The sequence below is a fragment of the Gymnodraco acuticeps genome, unplaced genomic scaffold (genome assembly GCF_902827175.1).
Source record: "Gymnodraco acuticeps unplaced genomic scaffold, fGymAcu1.1, whole genome shotgun sequence".
NCBI classification, from domain to species: Eukaryota; Metazoa; Chordata; class Actinopteri; order Perciformes; family Bathydraconidae; genus Gymnodraco; species Gymnodraco acuticeps.
Window position 1 is genome coordinate 468,670 of NW_022990055.1, and position 24,174 is coordinate 492,843.

At 39.4% G+C, this 24,174-nt stretch overlaps 1 protein-coding gene across 2 annotated transcripts in view; it reads right to left on the reverse strand.

The window, feature by feature from the left end:
- Positions 1 to 24,174, reverse strand: part of si:ch211-51h4.2 — a 96,912-nt gene that overhangs the window by 7,565 nt on the left and 65,173 nt on the right. For both annotated transcript variants that reach the window (XM_034216012.1, XM_034216013.1), the window contains 5 exons: positions 22,099 to 22,157; positions 21,281 to 21,345; positions 13,873 to 13,989; positions 6,847 to 6,889; positions 2,362 to 2,476 (listed from right to left, as the gene is read on the reverse strand). In XM_034216012.1, the coding sequence (XP_034071903.1) occupies positions 2,362 to 2,476; positions 6,847 to 6,889; positions 13,873 to 13,989; positions 21,281 to 21,345; positions 22,099 to 22,157 (399 nt within the window). The remainder of the gene's footprint in view (positions 1 to 2,361; positions 2,477 to 6,846; positions 6,890 to 13,872; positions 13,990 to 21,280; positions 21,346 to 22,098; positions 22,158 to 24,174) is intronic.

Sequence of the window (24,174 nt, forward strand, 5' to 3'; positions counted from 1 at the left end):
TCTATCTCTCTCTCTCTCTCTCTCTCCTCTCTCTTTCACATGGAAATGGTGTCTTTTGCTGCGGGCATGCATTTAGCGTCTTTATCAGTCTGTAATGCGTGTTCCAGTGGCAAAACCTTTGACAGTAAAAGCCGCATCAGATGAAGACGTATTTACTTTAAAATGTCAAGGTGGGAAACAAAAGGCTGCGTCTGCTTTTAACGAATCTTCAAGCCATGGTCTGTTGTTGTACCATGCAGCGGCAAAAGTGCGCTTCTTTCCTGAAAACAATCTCCCTGGAAAACGATCCAGTTTCACCTGGTTGGGTTTATTAACCCCAAGATCATCTGGGGCTGTTGGTCTTTGAGCGGTTGCTGGCCCAATAGTACCTGTTGATGTGCTGCAAGGTAGCGTCTGTAGCGGAGGCACCGGCACGGAGCAGGAGGAGGATGCTGGCGGGTGTGGTACAGGGTGGCAACGCAGGTGGTGATGGTAGGGGCACAAGGAGCTGTGCCTCGGAGGAAAGCGTTGGTGGCGGCCGCCTTGATGAGTCAAGGCTTGGGCTCGCTAACTCAGCCCCGGGGTTTGCCGAGGTCAAGCTTGTGACATTAAGGCGTGCTGCTGCAACGGCAGGTGCAGGGTCGCCAGCAGCTGCATCGGCTGCAGTTCTTTCATCGCTATTTTGTTTTGAATAAATCCTTAGACCTTTTGAGCCAATTTCTGATGTCCATTTTGTAATTCAAACAGAAATGGGAGTCTACTGAATGCACAATAAACAAATCCAGAATAGGCGGCAGAGTGTGATGCTGTGATTGGTCTAAATGTGGACGAATCACAAATCACAACAGACACATGAATTTATTTGACGTAGCCTGCGATTTTTTTGTTTTAGTTACTATCTGACATCACATACATCGTAGCATATAAGTTAACATAACATTTAATTTTTTTTTTTTTTAATTTATAAATAATAAAAATCGTGTTTATTGGGGGAGGGCAAGACTGTCAAATGGGAGGGCCTGGCGTACGGACCTCGGCGCAAGCGCCTCGGTCCTGCCGCAGTACTGTCGCACCAATAATGACGTTCAAGAACGGCCTCTCGTGTATGATTGCTTAATTCGAATACATGAATAATTATTCGAATACCTGAATAATTTGGAATATTCGATTAATCGTTCCCATCCCTACCGGGGACACATATTTATGTATAAAATACATCACAAAGTGCATTTTGCATGATAAAATAAAATTTAAAATTTAAAATAAGAAGCAGCATTTTACGGCGCGCTATGCATGGGGCCGCCTTGAGAGGGTTTCCCGACATGTCGTTGCAGTCAATTAAAGGGTGTTTCATGTTGTCAATAGCCTTAATTTTCGCTAAATTGATTTATCAACTTTTAATACTTTTTAAGACCCCGCGGACACCCTGTTCATGTCCAAGCAAAAGTTCCACATTTTGAAGATTACAGAACAGCTCCCAGTACTAGAGATTTAAAACAACACAAGGAACCTTTGTGTTAGCATAACTACACTGACTAGCTGAAGCAGCTAGCTTGGCTAAATGTAAAATATTCTGCCCAGCATCTCTAAATGTCACTAATATCATATCTTGTTTGTATAACTTGTATACTAAGTGTTGACACAAGTTGTGTTTCTTTTGGGATTGTGTGTGTTGTGTTGGCACCAAGAGAAATCTCCAGAAAGTAGCCAGCTCCACTGCCATAACTCTTTATGCTAAGCTAAGCTAACTAGCAGTAACTTTATATGTATTCTTTAGACTAGAGAGTATTCATCTTCTCTTCTCATACAGAATTAATAATGTTTAGGTTAGTATTGCTGCTATTATTTCCATTACTGTAGGCCTGTGTATACACAATAAAACCATAGCATTATAAAACATAAAAGTCAGATTAATAAAATGCTTTTTAGTCAAAGTCAAAGTCAACTTTGTTGTCAATTTTCTGTGACAGGGAGATCGAAAATGCTGTTTCTCATAATCCAGAGGTATACAAATTAAAATATTAAAAATATATATATGTGTAGGGCTATATACATACATGAACTTGTGTAAAACGACTTGACCATAGCAGCGTAGTTTAAGTGTCTGGATAAATACAAAGTCTGTGGTGCTGGATGTGTATGTGGGGGGAAAGGTGGGAGGGAGGGGAGAGAGTTTAGCATCCTGACAGCTTGGTGTAAAAAGCTGATTTTTAGTCTGGTTTAAGCTTGCTTTTGACAATTAAAAATGAAAGTGTCTCAGATAATCTGGGATGATGTTCCAGCAGCTAGGAGAGTACAGCATCATGTCCAGATGTTTCAGTGCTGTGTGAATGGTGACAGAGTGAATGAGTTAATATGAGTGCAGCAGCAGGAGGAACTCACTGGTGTGTTTCATGGCGGACCCCATGACCAGGAAGGACACGGTGACGCTGATGGCTACGAACACCTGGATGAGCTCAGCCACCCAGGAGTACGCCTTGTAGCGCTCATTGATGATCTACATGTTGAAAATTGAAAATGAAGACACAAAAAGGAAGAAAAAGAGAGGCATCTGTACATTTAAAAGGACACATTTGTTATTGGTAAAACATTTACCCCCTCTGTTTAAGACTTAAGAGCAGGTCAATTATTTAAACTCCTTTTTATTTCTTTACCTGTGAAAGATCGAGATCAAATGTTTTTAAGATGAGATATTTTTATTATTTGTAAGGCTATTATTGTGTTGTAGTTGTAATACTTATTTCAGCCACAAGAGGCTGAAGTGAACCAGATCCACATGTTCCAAACAGGAAATAAAGCATTGTTCAGGTGACTTTAGGGAATTACAGTAATTTCACATAACCTTCTAAGAAGAAAGACACATTTTTTCACTTAGAGCAATGCATTCTGGCAAAGCTGTTAATCCCACTGTATCACAGACGATTATTTTTAAAATAATTTAAAAAGATTATTCTGCCAAACTTTTCCAAGAGAAACATTTAAATTGTTTGTCTATCAAGGATTCTGTATTTTAGAATGTGGAAATAAGTTGTATAGATACAGATGTGTATTTTTAGCTCAGACACCTGTTGTGTCACACTCCACGATCAAGTCCTCACCAATTTGCTTTAATGTCAACCTGCTCTCCAGTTTCATAGAGTTCCATTTCCTGCACAGACACAGTCAACTTGGGTTTCATTATAATTAGTAGCAGTGAGTCAGTGGTTCCTGCAGTTTCCTCTGCTAGTTATCCTGAGAAGATCTTCACCTGCTACTTTTCATTCTCTGAGTTAAATTCTCTTGAATGGCTCTGTGTCCTCTGACGACCAATTAGTTTGTCAGCCAGCCTCTGCAGCTAATTGCTGCGTGTTTCCATTAGCTGCTGTTAGCTGGTTAGACACACTGTTTCCTGTGTAATTGGATCCAAACAGAATGAGCAAATGTTGCTACCGTGTGATTTTCCAACAAAACCATTATCTATCTGTGCATGTGTCTGTGAGAGCATGTAAAGGCCTTTAGCACACATACAAAGGAAACTGCATCATGGCTTCTTAATGAGTACTTGCAGTGTTACAGAAAACTAAGACAAGGAAAGAAAGGGTCAACAAAGATAAAGGAGATTACCATTAGCTACTATTGGTAATGTGTTATTGTATAATAGGGGTGTTGAAAATAATCGTTTCTACGATGCATTGCGATGCGGACGTGGACGATTCGGTCTCGATGCAGTGACGGAAGATAATCGGTTATAGCGTAGTAACGTTGCTTCCTGATTTTCCGGCCGCGGCTTTACTATAACGTTTTTTTTTTCTGTCACTTTAATATCAAATCGGTCGGTGACGCAGAGATCAGGGAACAGACGTGACAGCGGCACAGCAACACAGCAACACCAAACACAGAGCAGTCTGCTTTATCCACCAACACAACACCACCAGTCCAGAACCAACAGCAGAAGAACCCGCTCTGAATCACTCCGTGTCGCTGCGGCACAGGGATTTATGTTTTTCAAAAATAATCGCGTTACAATCATGTCAGGTTTTTGGTGGATTTAATTAAGTCTTGGATTGCAGAGTAGGAATGTCCTCTAGCAATTTTCAGACGATATATACGTGTGTAAAGTTTGTGAAGGCAGCAGGAAAAAAGCTTCCGCGATCACCGTCTCCTCTGTTCCTCTAAGCCCCGCCCCCCTGAACATAATGAGTGACAGGCTGATAGTGACCCGATAGAAACTTTATTATTCACTTAATCACTGAGATATAATGAAGCTAACTTAATCTCATACATTCATGGGATTTATGTAACAGTAAGACAGAGCATGTAAGTGTGCACCCACATGCAGTATTTTAGTTGTTATATGCTGTTGTAAATACTCCTGTTGTCTGCTGTGTTCAGACTCAAGTCCTGTGTGTGATGCCACATTCAGGACATTCAGGACATTCAGTGTCCTTTTTTTAACAGAAGACTGTTGCTAGAAGCTGCAGCTAGACTGCAGAAGCATTAGTTTTTTGTTTTTGAGGATGGAACAACTTCACACACAGATATAGGGAGGCTAGACCTATACAATTCATTTATTTTGGTTTATAAATGAATGTCAAGACATTTATGTTATTGATTTCTGAAGCACTTTCTAAATAATAAAAAGAGAGTTCATATGTATTTACTGCACGTATGCATTGATGAACAATAAGCCATGTGCAGTAATATAGAAAATTGAGGATGCAACGCATTGGTATGAATCGTGATGCATCGGGATGCATCGGGATATCGAATTGAATCGAATCGTTGACAGGATAATCGTAATCGAATCGAATCGTGAGACCAGTGAAGATGCACAGCCCTATTGTATAATGCTGTTTAGAAGGTTTATGAGAAGATTTCAGTTATTCTCAAAGTGGGGCTACTCTGCCAGACTATGCCGATCATTTTCTAAAAATAATAAAATAGTTGTTAAGTACAAAAATGCATATCTACTGAGGAGGAATATATTTGTATGCCCATACAAAACAAGCATATTGGGTCAATTTCCTCCGTCCATGTAAGCTTTGGGCTAATATACACTGACATATTGGTCACATCACTAAGGGCCCCTACTGCTAGCTAGGAAGGCGAGCATGAAGATTATTTGAGTCCTCCTTTATCGTCAAGGGATGGTAAACCCAAATGATCTTAATCCAGACAATATAAAGAAGGTTATTCAGTCAGCCAGACACATCTGATAGCAAAGCACTCGGAACATTAGGGTAAGACAAAGTAGTGCTAACCTGATTCAAACTGAAATGGGCTTCTTTGTATGACCATGGAACAGGGTTGTATTTAGGTTGAAACATTTAGATATACAAATAGTCCCAATGGCTGTCCAATTATACAAATGGTCGGGAAGATATGCTGAATCTGTTTTGTAATTTTCCCCCTTGTGTTGCTGGTCCCAAAAGTTTAAAAACACTCTGATTCCTTAGCAGGAGTGATATGTTTGATTACACTACACTGTGACTTTGACTTGCAATCCTACTTAAAGGCTTCAGTAGCTTTAAGAAGCTGAATTTTTACGAAACAAACTCAACACATTTCAGATCAGACATCAGCGCTGTGAGTGGTTAATCTTCACTGACTCTGACGACATCAACGTCTTCAGAACCAACAGATTCTGAGAGGATAATAACACGGGCGGTCTTTACCAGGATCATCTCTAAACATATATCTGTAAGCATCAATATCGGAAGTGTTCTGGTTTACATTTGTAATTCAATATTATTCAATAATTAATTAAATATATTTGTATTTTTGTTTATGTCAAGTAATTGCACTGTTCCTCAACAGTTGAGGAACCTGCTATCTAAGTTTGTCATACATTACATAATTACACTGTTTGTATGTTGTGACAATAAACCTATGAATCTTGAAAACTCCCAACAATTATATAATTTATTGAATGAATTAAATTGATCAATCACGCTGAGCAGGTTTTGGTTGGATAAAGGTAAACAGTCCGTGAGGAGGGCAAAAAGGCAAGACACATTGTCAGAAAGGCCATCTATGAACCCATTGGCTGCAGAAATACAACAATTGAACGTTCTTTTAGCCTAAAATGTAACCCATCAACTGAGTTCAAACTGAATACTTCTATAACTATCTGGTCATCAACAACGTCTCTCAACTCGAACCCCATTATCATGTCCCAATTTTCGAATCAAACGGTTTGCTGGCCTTACTGCAACCATAGAAATTATTGTTTGTAAAACTGTTACGAGGCCGACTCATATCAGCGATGAACTGTTTTCAAGTAGGCTCCATGAGAAAGTTTAGGAAGTAAACAGCAATTACAGAAGAGGCTGGGGGTGGAAGAAAGTAAATCAATTGACGTCTCCCACCCACCACGGGGTGGTATATGGACTTAGTGATAGTAATTATTATATTGCTAATACAACATACACACAGTGTGATTTAAATGTCTCCCTCCCTGATGATGCACTTCTCTCAGGATCCGTGCTGATTGGGACATTTAAAAACAGAAACACTGTGATTGCGTCTAACAAGACAGTTCATCACAGCCGAGTGCTGCTCCAACACATTCAGGGAAATCTGAGGCTTCATCCAACCCTTAAAGTCCCATTACGTACAAAATAGATGGCAGGCATTATGTAAATCACTTCAGAAAGTACTCACACACACACACACACACACACGCACGCACGCACACACACACAACACACACCACACACACAACACACACACACACACACACACACCACACACACACACAACACACACACACACACACACACACACACACACACACCACACACACACACACACACACACACACACACACACACACACACACACACACACCACACACACACACCACACATAAAGAGTGAGCAGTCTCACCTTAGTCAGGGGGATGGTGGCTATCTCTCCTGCTCTCTCCGACCTGAGGGACAACACATACAGAGTCAGATGATCTGTAACATGTTCAGGGTTATATAAATGTTTTACCACCATTATCAACTTGTGCTGATGTGACTTTGAGCAACAAAAATCTCTACATACACAACAGTTTTATTTTAATAAGGTCTTATTACTTTATTTATGTCACTTAGTTATGTTAAACTGCTGCTACTCACTTGTTTTAGCCATGGTTGTGGTCTTTATTTTTGAAATGTTTGATTCTAATGTGTGCTTTTCTTTTTTATCATTGTTTACCTGCTATGCCACTTTTGCTGTAGCACCATAACCCTCCTGCTGTGGGACTTGTAAAGGATTTCTGATTCTGACCCTCTAGGGAAAACCTGATGTCCACCAGCTGTAACTGTAAATGTGTCACATTTGTAATATGTTAAATATTTAACTGTACTGTTGTATTTCTATTTTGAGAAAATATTTATCTTTGTTTTTTAATTTGTGATAAGAGTACTTCAAATATTTTACTTTTTTCGTTTTTTGCTCCGTTTCTAGAACTTATTCTACATGGCAATAAACCCAATTCTGATTCTGATCTATTCATGGTCTAAAGAGTCAATTCAAACAAGAAATGTAAATAACAATACATATTTTTTGGAAATGCATGTTGTTTTTCATTTAATACATTGTGTGTAAGTTGTGGTAAACACCAGCTTGCTTTACATTTCACATGAGGAGTGTTCAGGGCTTTTACTAATGAATTCATTCTTAGGACACCTTTACATCCAAATATATCACCAAGAAATTCAAAAGAATGCTGCTTTATTCTATCCGCTACTGTTATGTAGTTATTAAGAGTTGGTTAAAGGAGATACTACCGAGTACGATGCTCTGACATCTTAATGGACCCAGGCTATTGAAAGAGTCACTATTGTGTGTGACTTTATGTTGTGCTTTGTATGTTGAGTGTTGCTTTATTTGCCAGTGTATTTGCTAGCACTCCAACACATTGAATATGAAATGCTACGGGGGGAGCGATTGACCAATCACCACAGAGCCGGCCAGCTAACCAATCAGAGCAGACTGGGCTCTGGTTTCAGACAGAGGGTGAAAAGAGGTGCTGCAGTATGAATGAGCATCATATGTATAATGGACAATAACTAGTCAGATCTGTTAAGCAGTAGTAGGGGTCAATTTGTCCATCAGAACATTGGATACAAATGTAGTGATTAGTGACATATTTAGCATGTGTTACATGTTTTAACCCTAAGAAGATACCAAAGGTAAATGCTGTTAGGTATGTCCCTTACATCCGTTGTTCATTGATGAAGTTCAAGTTCATAACTTAAGGAGCTTACTCCATTACATCCTACCTTATATATGAGGGTAGGGTGTTGTTTGTCAATCACTTTTTCAATGGAAATGCTCATATGGCTATAGGTTGGAGACTATGAGAGAGTAGTGTTTTTGAGTGACTTGAGGGACAGTTACAAGTCGTTGTTTATGCAATGTTACTAGTTGAAGTTTAACTAATTAAAGTTTAACTTAAGTTTAACTAGTAACACCACATAAACAGCACAAAACATGTGTGCTCAGATGACGTTTTTATACTAAATTCTTCTGTTTTACCTTTACTCGTATAATAGTAGTCATATTTCATAAAGGGTTGCCCTCTGTATAAATGAATCTCCATTAGGACTAAACAGAGCCTGGCTCTCTTTATCTGGCCAGCGCCCGGGCTGTTCTCCTGGGGAAATATTATTGTCCTAAATATGAAATGAGGCACAAATGGTTGTAAAACATGTGGCAGGGCTAAAGCTATGAATCAGTGTTTCCATTTTAAACTCTAATTTTGGCCATTTGTCTCCTGCTGTGGTAACGTGCTGTAGGTCTGTTTCCCTTTGCTTGCATTTGCAGCCCAACAAACAGAACTGGGAACTCTAGGACTAGTTTGTAACAATTACAATCATTTATGATTTTAGAAAACATGAATGAATGGACCAAACAGTGCTTCTTTGTACATGTAATCTAATCTAATATTATTGACATAAGTAAAGCGGTCATCCCCTAATCGTAGAGTTGGTATTCTGATCCCTGTTTTAAAGATTAGTAAGTGCTGTATGCAGTTCATTAAATACCAATGCCTAATAGATCTCAAGAGCTGGCATTCAACACAAGGCACAGCTATACACCTGCCAAGTGTGAAGTGGATTGGATAAACAGCACTCGATAAAATGGAAGGACACCTACAGACAGACTCCTTTTAGTTAAATATGCATGGCAACGGGCCGGGAAGTGTCCCACCTGGCTGTCCTGGGGCAAGGGGCTCCTTTGACTTCTGAGCAGAAGTGTTGTGCCTCGTGCCAAGCTGGCACACTGACACCTGTACTCATCTGAAGCCCTGAATGAAAGGCATGCTGCACCAGAGTCCTGCACGGGTCTGATTTTCAAGACCCGCTCCCGCGACGTGCAATACCGAACCCGCCCCGCTACCCGCACATATTGCCAATTAGTGCCGCAACCCAACCCGACCCGTCGGCACAAGATCCGCAACCCGACCCGAACCCGCATAGGCTATATATGAGCAGTGAAAACGTGCAATTATTAACACACGCAGTTTCATATTTGTCTCAAAAAGCGTGGGATGTTGGTTATTTTCTCCATCTAGGAATCAAAAGCCTCCCAGACGTTGGATTTCGCTCTTGAGGAAGTGTTATTGAAAATGCGGTATTCTCCGCTAGAGAGCTTCACCTCAGCCATTTCGAATGTGGCGCGCACAGCAGCAGATTGATGCGCTGCAGAGGTTATGATTATGCGCGGTCCCGCGGGGGAGAGGTCTGAGGATTTAAACATTAAACTAAATTATTATTATTTTAATATATTTATTATGCAACACCCGCGACCCGACCCGCATCATCTTTGCTTTACCCAGAACCGAACCGAAAAAAGCGTTTGAAAAAATACCACCCGCGAATCACTTTTTTTGTAAGAAAACCCGCGGGTACCCGACCCGATGCAGGACTCTGTGCTGCACCGCTGCTCATCCATCCCAATGAAGCAGGATAATGTCACAGCTCTCACAGGAGAGTGCTGTGTTTTCATCGTGTGACCTTGGTGCTGATGGTATAAAGTGTATTCTGCTGTCAAAAGTAGCTCACATGTATATTAAGATTGGATGCACTGTTCTCCAGCTCATACAGTTTATTGACTGATGTGGTCAAAGACACTTCCCATAAAGTCTTTTTTCTGGTTCTAAATTGTGTAAATAATTATATGAAACGTTCTCTAGGTCTGTACATTTACATTGATAATAGTCCTCTGGGTTATTGCAGCACATGCCCCCCCCCCCCCCCCTCACCCGTGTGTAAGTAAGTGAAGTAGATACTGGGGCGTTTTTTTTTTTTCAAAGGCCTCGGTTTGATCCACTGCGGATGGGATTGTGACTCATCCCTATGTGCGTTTGAACAAAAGCGTCTGCCAAAGGAACCATTACAGAAACACACTCAAATCTACTGTATAGGCATAACTGATAGACCATCAACTATGGTCCCCATTTTTATTTTGGTATGATTTATTTCAGACTGAAATCACACCATTACAGAGTGTGGCAGTGATGATGTATTTTTGTTGGCAGACCTGGAAGTTATCACAACAAAGGATCCCCAAAAGCAATGGGATTTCAGTATATTGCAGAAAATAAGATCTTTTCAAAAGACATATTTATGATAATTAACACGTTTGGTTCAACAGGGTTATCTCCACATATTAACACCACTCTAAGATTTTTGACGCATAAATGCCTTAGCCTATGAACAAATAACATCACTGTTGGATGTCTGGTTGTCTCCACCGCTGAGCTAAAGGCAAACATGTTTGGCATGATGACGTTTAGTAGTTTATAGCAACCGCTGTTTTTATGACACATAGAAGCTTTGAACATTTGCGAGTAGGGTGATTCCAGATGTATTTTATGTCATTGAAAAAACATGAATATATTTTAAACGTGTGTTAACCAAAGATCTTATTTCAGGCTACTAACTAGAAACCCCATGTTGGGTTCTAGGACTCATTCCTGCACTCTATTGCCTCTTTTGTTTTGTTCTGTAGTGCTGCATCACAGGGCACCATATGAATGATTCCGAATATCTATGACATTTATTTATTTATGTGTCTCCATTAATAATGCCTTATTATCTTTTCATTAACTTATTTAACTCCAAAATAACCTCCCCAATGTTTACCAAAAAAATCATTTTATTTTTAGTTTGCTTTGGTTGTGTTTTGTGTCTCTTAGTTATTGACTTTTATTTAAGAATTTAACTTGTATTACCCATATTAAAGTGGGCAATGGACGTTAAAGTAAATTGTATGGAAGATGCTAAACAAATCATTGCAATAAAGAATATAATATTATGTTTCCATTCCTTTTAAATGATTTAACTAATTTCACGTAAAGCTGAAACATTGTCATTGTCCCCTTTATTCTTACATTGCATAAAGTGCTTTTAGAGCAGCACATTGCTGCTCTAAAAGCTGCATCAGGTGAGGGGATAAACCCTCGGAGCTCCTTTTAAAGAATGATAGAGATCCACTGGGGGGCACTGTGGTTCTGTGGGGAGGAGAGCACCTGTCGCTGAGGTACTCTCAGCCATCTGGGTCACAGGAGCTCTGCTTTTTAAAGAGACGAACGATGAAAAGTGATGGGTATGGGCGGGAAGAATAACACAGAAATAAAAATTCATACCGAGCAATCAGAATGAAATACGGTTGTTCTGCAAATCAGTGGAATGAAGAAGGATTTAATGCAAAGGGAGGCCTGAGCCAGGGAGCCATTACCATTCAAAGATGCTTTGAAACAATTACACATTCAGTACAAGAGCTGCTAATTGTGCACATTCACACATTCTCTGCTGATCTATCATCACTGTCACCTTTTCCATGGCAACGGAATGGCACGCTGTACAATTCTGATGACAAAAAGTGAACTTATTATCAGAAATCTGGCACTGTTCTGTTATCGCCAAATGGGAGAGGACAATGAAACGGCACAAAAAGAGCTCCATGCCTGCCAAATTATTGAAGGGATGAGCTCATGTCTATGGATGGTATTTTACAATATGTCTTTCTATCTCACATAATGGAGGACATTTTGGGTTACATTCTTTTAATAGGACTTCACTATCCATATGTCCAGTTGCCGTGTTTTTGAATCTGAAATGTTTTTGACAGTTGCTATTTCCAAGGTCAAGAATGAAATAACAAACCTCAACATGCAGGAAACTATACATTTACAAATCTAAGCAGACTGCATCACTGTAACATGTAAAATAACTGTAAAATAACTATAGGGGCCCTATAATTATGCTCATTTTCAGGTTCATATTAATATATATTGCCTCTACTGTCTCCATGCTTTAATGTTCAAAAAGCTCTTCATTTTTCTCATACTGCCTGTGCTGCAGCACCTCTTTTCACCCTCTGTCTGAAACCAGAGCCCAGTCCGCTCTGATTGGTTATGTGGTTGGTCAACCGCTTACATCAATGTTCCCTTCCTTCTGATGTTGTTTGATTATTGTCTTAGTTGTAGTGTGTCAGCTGAATTATTGTTTTGTTTTCATATTTTCCACTTTCTTGTTATCCATTTTTGTATTAAACTATAAATTGCCTTAGGACGCCATTGAAAACTAGACAACAGTTTATCTATAGGGGCTTATCCCAAGCCCTGTGGAACCCCTAACCTCTGTGTCCGTCAGACTTTTTCCCATTGACTAACATTGGAAAAGAGCCGTCTGTAAATCGTTGATAATTTATTTTGAACTCAATAAACTACCAAGCATAAACCCATGTATATCTCTAGTTTAAATCAGTAGAATCCAGTTATTTGTATTCACTGTTGGTGTATACTAGGCAGTGGTGGCGTTAGACTTTGTCGTTGTCAGTCATTTTGACGGACAGGATCGTAACATTTCCGTCATAATCCATTATTACCCGTCGAGTCTGTACACAACTCGTCACTCACTTGCGCTGACGGGGGTATTCGGTTAACGCAACCACTGCTCCCATGCCCTGTTGTTGCCATTTTATTTTCTGTTAAATAAGGTTAGTTAGACCACGAGTTAGACCTAGGTCATACACTTGTATCTACCTCTGCTCATGTACACTATACTAAATGGACATTATGTGTGCAGTTGTTTTGCAAGGTCAAGAATAAACTGTCATCTTCAATGAAACTGAAGCAGTCGGCAATGAGTTTCAAAGGAGGATTTTCACCGATCTCAACCTGGAACTTTGTGACAGCCAATACCAACAAGTGTAATGCTGAAGACTGAAAGTAAATAATAGAGAAAACCCCTCATTCCTTCAAAGCTGCACAACCTAATACCAATGTCTTGGCTCGGTCCCAACATCATGTAAGGGCTCGTTCTCATCAGCCACAGAGTGACCTCTGCAGCATTTACTGCTTTATTTTGGTTCATTTGATCAGGTAATAGCAATGCCCTTTACTGCACTGCAACATTTACAGTAACATCTTGGCTTTCAATCAGTACTGTGGCGGGGTTCATTACAGTAAGTAAAAATGTCATCCAAACAGACTACCCGAAAAAACTATTATACAGAGATGGAGATGGATAAAGCAGTTATTTGCCTGAAGGAAAGACTCTAGACGAATGTTCATATAAATATCAATGTATTCTGACAAGAACATTTAGCAATTTCCCTTTGGATTTAATCAATCTATCTATTATATCAAAGATCACAGAGAGGGCCACCATGCTCTAGTCAAATCTGATTTTATAGACCCCAATAAGTTCAGACAGGCCACTTAGAAGTGATAAACCCTGGTTCATCTAAGGTCTGCGGAAACATAATTGAATCAAGAGTAAAATATGACGTGCTTGACGGATAATATGTTAAGCAGCAATAACTAACAGGCTACAGAAGTAGGTCTGTGACTAAATGATGGTTGGATCTAATGAAAGGCACAAAACAGAAGAAGAAATGACTTAGACTCACTCTTCCAGAGAGATGTTGGAGTGCAGTAGAGGGGTGCCGGGGTCTGGAGAGGTCCCAGCTGCCAGCCGCCTCTCTGGTGTCGACGTCTGAGGCACGATTTCCAGCACTGCCCAGCACCTGAACACACAGGCAGATTTGTAATCAAATTAATAACAACATTAATTTGAGCACTTATACATGTATTCATGTCACCCCATTGTCAAGGAAATCCAACACATTTAAAGAAATAAATGTCCTTCCATAATCAACTTTTTACAAATCAGCATATTTTCATCGCAACAGATAAAAAAAGACATACGTTGAATACATTCTTAGCACTTTTTAAGAATGTACCTGAGCTACAAACCAATATGGTCTTTGGGTATGTACAGTTTACAATAAAGCTGAGCATACAGAAGGGCTTTAATGGCTATTAGTTACTTTCTTGGTTTAAAGGACAGACATAAGGACTGCACAACACAGAATACCTTGTTTTATGGTATTATAATAAACAAATGATTTGATAAGAGCATGTTTTAGAATTACAGTGTGATGTCAAATCCCATTACAAAGGGCACATATAGCATGAATGGCTGAAGTATTAACGGCTGTTCTGTGGAGATACCATGAGCCAATGGAGCCAATGTAACCACATGCCATCCCATAACATCTACAAGATGTGGTGATGGATGATGCTCTTATTTCGACAAGACCTTCTTTAGATGAAAAAGTAGGATCAAATAATGTTTACAGAGCACAAAAACAAGGATAGAAAATGATGGGTAGATTTCTGATGTATGCACATTGACTGATGTCTTGTTGTAGGAAGTTGTCCTGCCCCTCACAAAGACCCCAGGACCTGCGCCGGGCCTCAAAACCAGTTTTCATAGTTGCCAAACTGTAACATTACAAATTGAGCATCCTTCATATGATCCCAATTGGTCCAAAAAAAAATCTTCCCGTATATTCACAATGGGAAAGAGAATTCTGTAAATCAACTTCTAAGTACGGACACTTAACTAACCCTTGATATATTATTTCCCACAAGCTATAAAATGCAATACAAGCCAGATCCAGAGTTATATTTCCTCGGCCTTATGAATTTTTCTGCATGCAGTCGTTGTGGTAGGAGGCGAGGTTTATGTCTCTATGGGCCCCGTGGATGTGTAAGATTAGTGTTATACCAGGCAGTAATATGGGGCCTTGCTTCCAACAACACTATATCAAGTTCTCTTTATACATCCATGGTCCAAAGACACCACACAAAAGCAGTTGTTTTTTGTGGAAAAGCTTCATAAAGCCATTGTAGACTGCATTCACAGCCTCAGACAAACAAAGTAAGAGACTATCATCAAAGTGGAGCATTTAACGGCTAAAGAGACAGATATATTTATTTCAGTTCAGACCAAAAATAGAGCTAAGAGACGAGAGTGCATTTTGGACTTTGTAACTCATTAGGACAGACACAAGATCAGAATGATTGCTTACTGTATGTTGCTCTATGTCTGCTAGATGTATACACAAGCAACTATAAGCTTACCTCTAACACAGGGATTTGCGACTGACCATTGACTGTACATGCACAATGACCTGGAAGACCCCCAAAAAGCATATTAGGGACTCTTTGAGTAAAGAATAAACAGCAAAATCATCTGGACTCACATTGAGCCACATGCAAAACGATATTCTCAACTCCTTAGCCACATGCTAAGCCCAATAATCCTTGGGGGCGCAGATAGGTATTCTAAAAACAAAAGCGGCGGATCTGTGAACCTGAGAATGAATCACAAGTTCTTTGTTTGAAAGCAAAGGCCATAAAGTTAGGCTGCAGGGAGAAAGAGAAAGCAAGTCATGGACAAGTACATTTTCTCATCTCTGCAGCACCGGCTGTTGGTCTCTTTGAATCGGCAGTGCAGCTCTGAGAGATTTATCCATTCATTTGTTGTGGCTACGCTCAAATGCACCCAACAACACACCATTTCTATTTTATTCTACTAGTCTTTCACTCTGCCGGGCGGCTCAACAGAATTATGCCCCCGGCGATAATTATCAATCAAAATTATGGTCTAAAAAATGGAGGCCGAGGAAATTGCTTACCAGGACGTCAAGCAGGAACAGGACCCCAAAAAGAAGTAGTGTGATAAGAGAGGGAGAGGATGAGGGAAAGTATGGCTGGAGAGAGGACATGCGTCCATGCAGTGTAAGCCGTGGTGGTTTCAGTCAACTTATTGTAACCTTGCCAACGTCACACCTTTTGAAGAACAAATCATGTCAATTCCAAGGCTTTACATAAATGTTCAGTTCTTTCATCATAGATTTGAGCTAATAGGTTATATACAATGTTCTAGACTCCTGGTAGTCTCCGAGAATTGAGCAATAGTGAAAAGATGTGTGGCAGAAAGACAGCGATAGGTCTTATTCATGAACACTTCCCTTGTTACTTTCCTCAAGGTGTGAGGCTACAATTTACCCATTTCTCATTCATGTCTATGAAATGAGGGTAAATACAAAGGTGACTCTGAAAAGCAGGTGCATCGTGAGCAATACGTTGGGATGTGTTCAGACACAGCACTGTGGGTTTTAATGCAATCACAGAACAACACAGAATCCCTCAGGTCATGTGTTTAAAACTAAAGGAAATAGACAACAAGCACAACAAATCCAACTCAAACTGTGATGATAGCTTATTTCAGTTACAGTCAACCAGCACAACAATGTACACCAAATACTTGATTTAAAGGGTGAACTGTTTATTTACTTTACAAGGTTTTAACCTGCAGGAGCCAAAGGCGTGCCGAGGGCTGAGGACTCTTTAATACTTGAAGGGTTAAGGTTAGTCAAAAGGGTTTCGTCAGTGTTTTTTGAATGTGTTCATCTTACTATTTTTTTAGAATAGGGTTGGATATAATTAGTACGACACAGTAAGCTGATAACTTTTTTTTTACCCACTTTTTGTAGAGGTTTAGAACTGACATTATTCAACACTTATTCCCTTGTCAAATGTCATCAAATTTGAACTGTTGCAAAATCACTGACTACATTCAATATGACACAATGGGCAAAAGCCACTTATCAGTACCATTAGAATGAAGGGATTTCAAGATGTCTAAACTTTTGCTGTTATAAATACTTCTCTCAGTCTGGGTAAAGTAATCTCACTTTGGTTCCAAGAGGACAAACATCTCAAAACCTCATCATAAGATGATCTGGCTGAGAGCAGTAGAAGCATACTTCGTAAAGGCTGACCACCATTTATTGAACACCACAATCCACCCACATGGATGACAAGTCACACTCATAAAGCCTTGTTAGAGTGTGAAATCCATCTAAAACAGAGCACTTAGGTGAAGGCTCATCTAACCATGCATCGATTCAACTAAAAGTAAAAGTGTAATTTGTTTTTTTTGCAGTGAGTGTGTTGACCTAAGGGCTCAGTATATGCGGTGAGAGAAAGTAAAGGCTGTTTACCGGGCACTGAAATAACTCTGAATTGTTATCATGAATCGATAAATGGGGCTCCCCTGTGAAAAAACCGGCCATTCTGGAGCATGGCCTCGCCACGGAACACTGCTTTCAGAATCCGGTGTGTAGGTTGGACACAAAAGGAAAAAAAGAGCAGCCTGAAGCTCATAAATCTCGGAGAAGTATCCCAGAGGAGAGAGACTTATTGTGTGGAGCTGCTGCGAGTTGTTTTGCCAGAAGCTGATCAGTAAAGTACAGCAAAGGTCAGATGCAGACAATTGTTGGGTCTAGCTCAGTGAAATTTGTCATCGTTGTGTATCTGGTGCAGCAGTGCAATGATATATTCCTTCTCGCGCTTGCCATTTTATATTTTAGGATTTTTTAAGATGATTTATTGGCCTATTTGCCTTTGTAAGACAGAAAGGGTGAGAGAATTGCAGCAAAGGGGCTTTGGCACAAAAAGAAACCCAGGCACTGGACTGTTAGGACTACATGGTACAACCTTTTAAAAATAAAACAAAATCACCATATTTTCAAAGGTAAATAGAATTTTCTAAATTGTCTACATTTTCTGAAAATAAACTAAATTCTGAAAAAATTACTCAATAAGAAAAATATTTTGTATCATTCTCAAAAACAATTTGTTTCCCTTGACAGCATGTTTTGTAAGGCTACCTGCCAACCTGAGTTACTCTTTCAGACTTCTCCAATACAAGGAGACAACCAATCTTACCTCTTAATCATTAGTAAATCAACTGTGGAGTGAAGTTAAAGTTGGCTTATTATTCTCTTTATCGCTCGCATGAAACTAGCTGTTTGCTCACTACTGTAGAAACAAACACGCACATATCAACAAATGATTAAATTATCAACACTAAAACGGTAGATGCAGACAGTTTATGAAATGTAAATGAATACTCCAGGAACATTCAAACTAATTTATATCCAAAAACATTCCCTCACAAAAAAAGAAAGCATATCAGCCTAATGTTGGCAGCCCACTGTAACACATGTGTTATGTTAATATGGCTGCTGTTTGGTATTGCTTAGCATCTGTACTGAAGAGAGAGAGATTTAAATACCATTGTAAAGAAATGCAATCTGATTCAAAACTCCACACCCCTGAAGCTTGTTTCTATGTCAACGGCAGGAAATATGTTTTATTGTTCTCCTCAAATGCTCCTGTCATACGCTCTGCTCTTCTACTGTAAACAAAACAAGCTTTCAAGAGATTGTAGATGTCTGTTTTGCCCGCTGCACATGGACTCTTGTGTTGATGGTTGTTATGCCAGTTGGCTGATGTTGTTACTCGCTCTCCTCAAACCTCTGCTGATGGTTTCAGGGCCTTTTTTCAAAGGTTTCTGCATGGTCCATCACTTATCAGCTTATAAAAGCAGAGTAACTGAATTTTATTGTTTTGAATTATAGCCTACATATTTAACCCAAACTGCCGTTTTTGTCAGCTTTCAGCCTTAAATTCCACCAAGCAGTTTCACATCAGCTATTCCCACTTCCAGTACTAATGCATAGTCTTCAGGTAAAGCGTTACAGCAGCGTAAACTGCAGCAATAAAATGGTTTTATACCACATCTGTAGTGGCTGACAGGATGACGTGAAAATTGCCTATTTTTTACTGTCTTATATTTTGGTGTAGATGGCTCTGCTATAAAGAACTACAAAAAGTACCGAAGCACACCGTTCTTTCGTACTCCACATTGAAGCAGATGTCCTCAGTTAATAATAACTCTCACTTCCGGAAGGGTAGACAAAGGTCTAAAGTGTTAAAATGTATAAAAACAAGTCAACCAAGAGGGATGTATTCATTATCCTGTCAGTGTGCTAGTTCGCTAGCTGATGTTAGCCATCTAACAAACATCGTTTTTTCATCGTCATAACTACACTGTAGCTATGTACACTACGCATGACCAATAAAAGCCTTGAACCTTGAAACAAGCTAGCTAGTGAACATTAGCTATCTACTTCACAATCACTATCTGTATAGCCAACTATTAGCTCGCAGACGTGAACTAGCTTGTTCGTAGCTAACATTCACTATCTACCTACCTTGATGGACATTGTCAAATTGGTGGCTCTCGTAATTCAAATTATAGTAATTATTTAATAACTTATGGTCAAACTTACAGTACAGACATGTGTAACCTTCGGTATTGAAATAAATTATAAAAACATAATCGACATGCATGTCGATGTTTTTACGGCCACCAGCTCCTCACAGCTCCAACAAGTAAATTCCCAAATATGCATTATTTGGATGAACTTATCACATCTTAAAGGTCACATGTCATGCTTTTCCGGTTATTACCCGTCCCCTTGTGTGTTATGAAGGTTTTTATGCATGTAAACGGTCTGCAGAGTCAAAACCCTCAAAGTACACCATGTAGCGAGTAAACTCTAATACAGAAAACACCTCCCCAAAACGCCTCGTTGGTGAAACGTCATCATCCATCATCAGCCGTTACGTTACGTCCGCGGAGCCGTTACGTTAAGCCCCCGCTGATTGGTCCAAATAGACCAATCCACGGACTTCCTCACACACTCAGTGCATGCAGCTCTGCTGATCTCTCCTCCCTGGCTGCAGGCTGATAACAGACAGTGGGATCGCGGTGAAATTCTCTCTGCAGACCCATTCTCACAGCGTTTATCAACCTTTTTCTTACTCAATATCAAGCCACACTTATTGTTTTTACTTCGGCTGTGACTTTGTGTGTGCTCAGGGTGAGTTTGGCTGTGTTTCGCTGTGTATCGCTAAACAAGGAAATCACACCTCCACGGAGCTTAGCGCGATTCACAACGTCCCGACTGGTCCCGACCAATCGGAGCACACTGGGCTCACAGGGAGGGGGGGGGGGGGGGCAAGAGCTGCAACGAGCCGTTTAGTGGAGAGAGTGAATACACGTAGTTTACAGAGTGCTTCTCAAAGTGTGGTCCGCGGACCACTGGTGGTCCGTGAGCGCCCCCTAGTGGTCCGTGAGTATATTGGTAACATTTCACATTTGAAATTAATTAATTAATTAAAGTTTTCCGCTCTCTCGCGGGAATATCTCCGCAATGGAGCGAGCTTAAGTTTCACTTTCAATTGCATGATATAGCCCAGATAAACACCTTCATCACACATGTGGCCACTTGTTTGTACCATTTTCAGGCGATTTGTAAAAAACAATGTGTTTTTGGATATTTGTGGAGTTAGGTGGTCCGCGAGTGTTTTTTTATTGGTTAAGTGGTCCTTGGCATGAAAAAGTTTGAGAAACACTGCTGTATGCGAAACAATGTGAGTTTGGAAAATTGCACAGTATAAATCTATTCTAGTAGACCTCAACAATGGAATTATGATCAGTGGAAATGGCCATGACATGGGACCTTTAATAATATAAATGGCTACTTTCTGAAAGAAAAATTAAGGTTGATAAAGCTGGCTAAGCTAACAATTGCAGTCTAAACTGCTGTCCCATATCAAAATAAGGCAATGTGAACTCGATTGTACGATCTCATTGCACAAGATTCTCATTGCTTATAGACTCAATAAATTAAACCAAACAATTGCAAAAAGTGTGAATGTTTTCCTTGCAAGGACTGCAACTCTTTACAAACCTCCCTGTTATGTCTGAAACATAATGATTACTGTCCTAAAACAAAGCCACTCTGAATATCCTGCCTCGATAATCCATAACCCTCTGCAGTTATTTACAGAAAATAGCCCAGTGTCCTGTGGTGCTCCTTCTGAGAATGCACCAGGCGCTCCCCTGGGGAGAAAGTCTGTGCCATTGTACATGCAGAGTCAGAGGGGAGCTTTTTTTAAACCTGCAATTTCCATAGAACATGGCTTATTTTTTTGGATGAAAATAAAGGATAACGACATGTGAAAATGTGTATAATCCCATAACAATGCATTGTCTAGGGGTCAATTATTATTAAGGTGTTAAGGAGCAAGGATGCATATTGTGCTTACCAGAGGATGTTGAGCACGGTGCAGGTTGTCAGACCTCCTAGCACTGCCCTCCGAAACCACATGATCTGGACAAAAATAAAACAGTGAGCAACCTCAAGCAGGCATGTCAGTGACGGTTATACACTCTTGGATTTTCACCTTGTCTTTCTATATTTTAGGCAAAATAAAATGTACATCTCTAAAGACAATACCCTCAAAAGAATATCATGTTGGGGATAATCTATTATTTCCATTTATTTTTCTTTATTCAGCAATCGGCAATTGTGTCACCTTGTTTTTTCTTGTTATTTAGGAAAGTGCTTGCTTAAATGTTTGTATTTTAAGTGCATATTATAGAACAGGTATAGGGCAATATCAAAATTAGCCCAAACATTTTTTTATTCACAATGTTTACTGATAATCATCAAAATATGCATGGGTCCAATTCTTAACTTTTCCCTAAAACATTCTAGAATTTCTTTATCTAACACTAAAAAAACATGAATTTTAAAAACATTTGTCAACAATAGATACGTTGTTCCTGTTTTTATTACGATTATCAGATACAAAATGATAAGTATAAATAAATCTATGCTTTCAAATGCATTATTCAGAGATATTAGGCCTGTCAAATCAAAACTGGAGCATGTGAATAAGAGAGAGCTGAGCCCTAACCAGCAGCCCCTCTGACCCAAACCAAACTCTGAGCAGCAGGCGGCTGAGACGGAGCCAACCAGCATGCTGACCAAATGTGCTGCTAAGAACTCATGTTTAAATGAAATAGCAAGCACTGAATTCAAAGTGTGTATGTACTACACTAAGAGGAGAAGGAGATTTACCTGAGTTCTGTTGTGAGAGATTCGTGAGTAGAGCAGCGGCATCACGTTTACAATCCCTCCTGTTAGGACAAAAACACAACTGCAGGTCAATGTGATGATGATGTGTGACAGGTTGAATGCAGCACAATAATCATTTTATTTCGGAAATCTTCATTCTCGTAATCGTTTAACCAACATTGTAGTTCAAAATAAAATTTGAATAATCACCCTGTGCTCGAACCAAACAAAAGAGAATACAAAATGCACTCATGTAATAACAAAAAATAAGTTAATTTGTCATTTTAAAGCAAATAAGACAAACTCTACGAATACAGACTTTACATTTTCCAACATCGACATAATACAATTGAAATGTAACCATTTAACATATAAAATCGCTCATGTTTTCATCATGGGTATCTACAGCATTACTATACTTTAGAGAAGATTGGTATATGATGATGTACATTATATATATGTATAAAGCTTATGTGGGAAACACAAATAAATATCACCCAATGGATGTTATCTACATCTCATCACATTTAACTCCTCAGAGTGATTGTGTCTTGATATTTGTCTATATTGATGTTAAACATGGAGCTGCTGTGATGCAAGTCAAATTTGATCTGACCATTAAAGTATTATCGTATTATCGTATCGTATTTCTGCAGGAGATCCACACATAGACAACTCAACATCACAAAGAGGTCAAAAACTTCACAACAGCCCTTTCAATTGGGACAAAATGTATCGACAGTCATTTAAAAATGACCCCTCTCACAACTAAGAAGAAGTTAAGAAAATGGACACTGCAAATATAGCAAGGTAAAATGCCAAGTGGGTACAGCTCATTAAAAATGTTAATCTTGGGTTTGCTTTCACTCGATGAAGCTCAGTGCAAGTTCTTTCATGAAGTGCAAGGTCTTTCATGAAGACTTTCACCTTTCCTAGTCGGCTTCTCGTCCCCCAAAATCTAGCACAGCACGATGGGGTCTAATCGCCAAAGTTTAATATATATTGCCCTTTGTATACACAGCAATAAATATGTTTATCGCACAAAACAAACTTCAACTGTCAATCATTCCAAACACTCTTTAAACCGAGGAGGAGGGGTAAACTTAAAATATTGTAACGCAATTTCATCACATTACAAAGTTTGACCCAAAGTTGCTCCCACGCGGATGTTCCCCATGAATTGAATGGTTTTGGAAGAGCAAAGGTAGCAGATAAATTGGCAAGAGCTACAAGTATTGCACAGATAGTGCTAGCAATATGAAGAAGAGATAATGTGCATATCAGACTGACACAGTGAGGCGACAATAACATAACTTACAGGGATAATAAATAATAAACATTTTCAATGTACTGTAAAAGGCCTTGTTGACTTTGGAAGGTTCAACATTGCGAAGGTAAGAGGAAACAGAGATTAATATTCCATAGACATCTCAATTCAATTCACTGTCACTCTCTACCACTGTTGTCCAGCAGCGGAGAAGGCATTGTATCATTTCTAAAGGAATTTGAATAAATGCATATTCTGCATTAATCTCATCTCTGCTGGGAAGAAGCTGCGACAGGTAGCTTGATATTTCTGATATCAATATTTACAATTCATATAAGATCCTTTCAAGAAGAGAAATGCTATTTGATCCAAAATATTGCTTTAAAATGTATAATATTAAGGATATAGAGTGATGCAGGGATGACATACTGTATACAAAAAAGCAATGGGATTTTTCCATAGGATTTTGGAAAAATACCTGTTTGATAAATACACGTGTTCAGCCGGATAATATCCACATATCTACCCTACTTTTATAATTTTGTAATCGTAAATCTAATCGCCAGAAGCAAAATGCTAACGTTATGCTATAAACGAACTACAGCCGAGTACAGCAGGGTCTCACGACTTGAACGTCACGCCAATTTAAGATCCATATTCAAAAATACAGATTCTAAATGGTACAAGTTCAAGCGTTTGTTTGAACAGTTTGCAGGAGGCAGGTACTTGCTTTCAAGGAGAACAGGGCAAACAAACTTAGCGGGAGTGTTTACGTGTTCGGTATAATGACGTAAAACGGCCTCGACAACTTC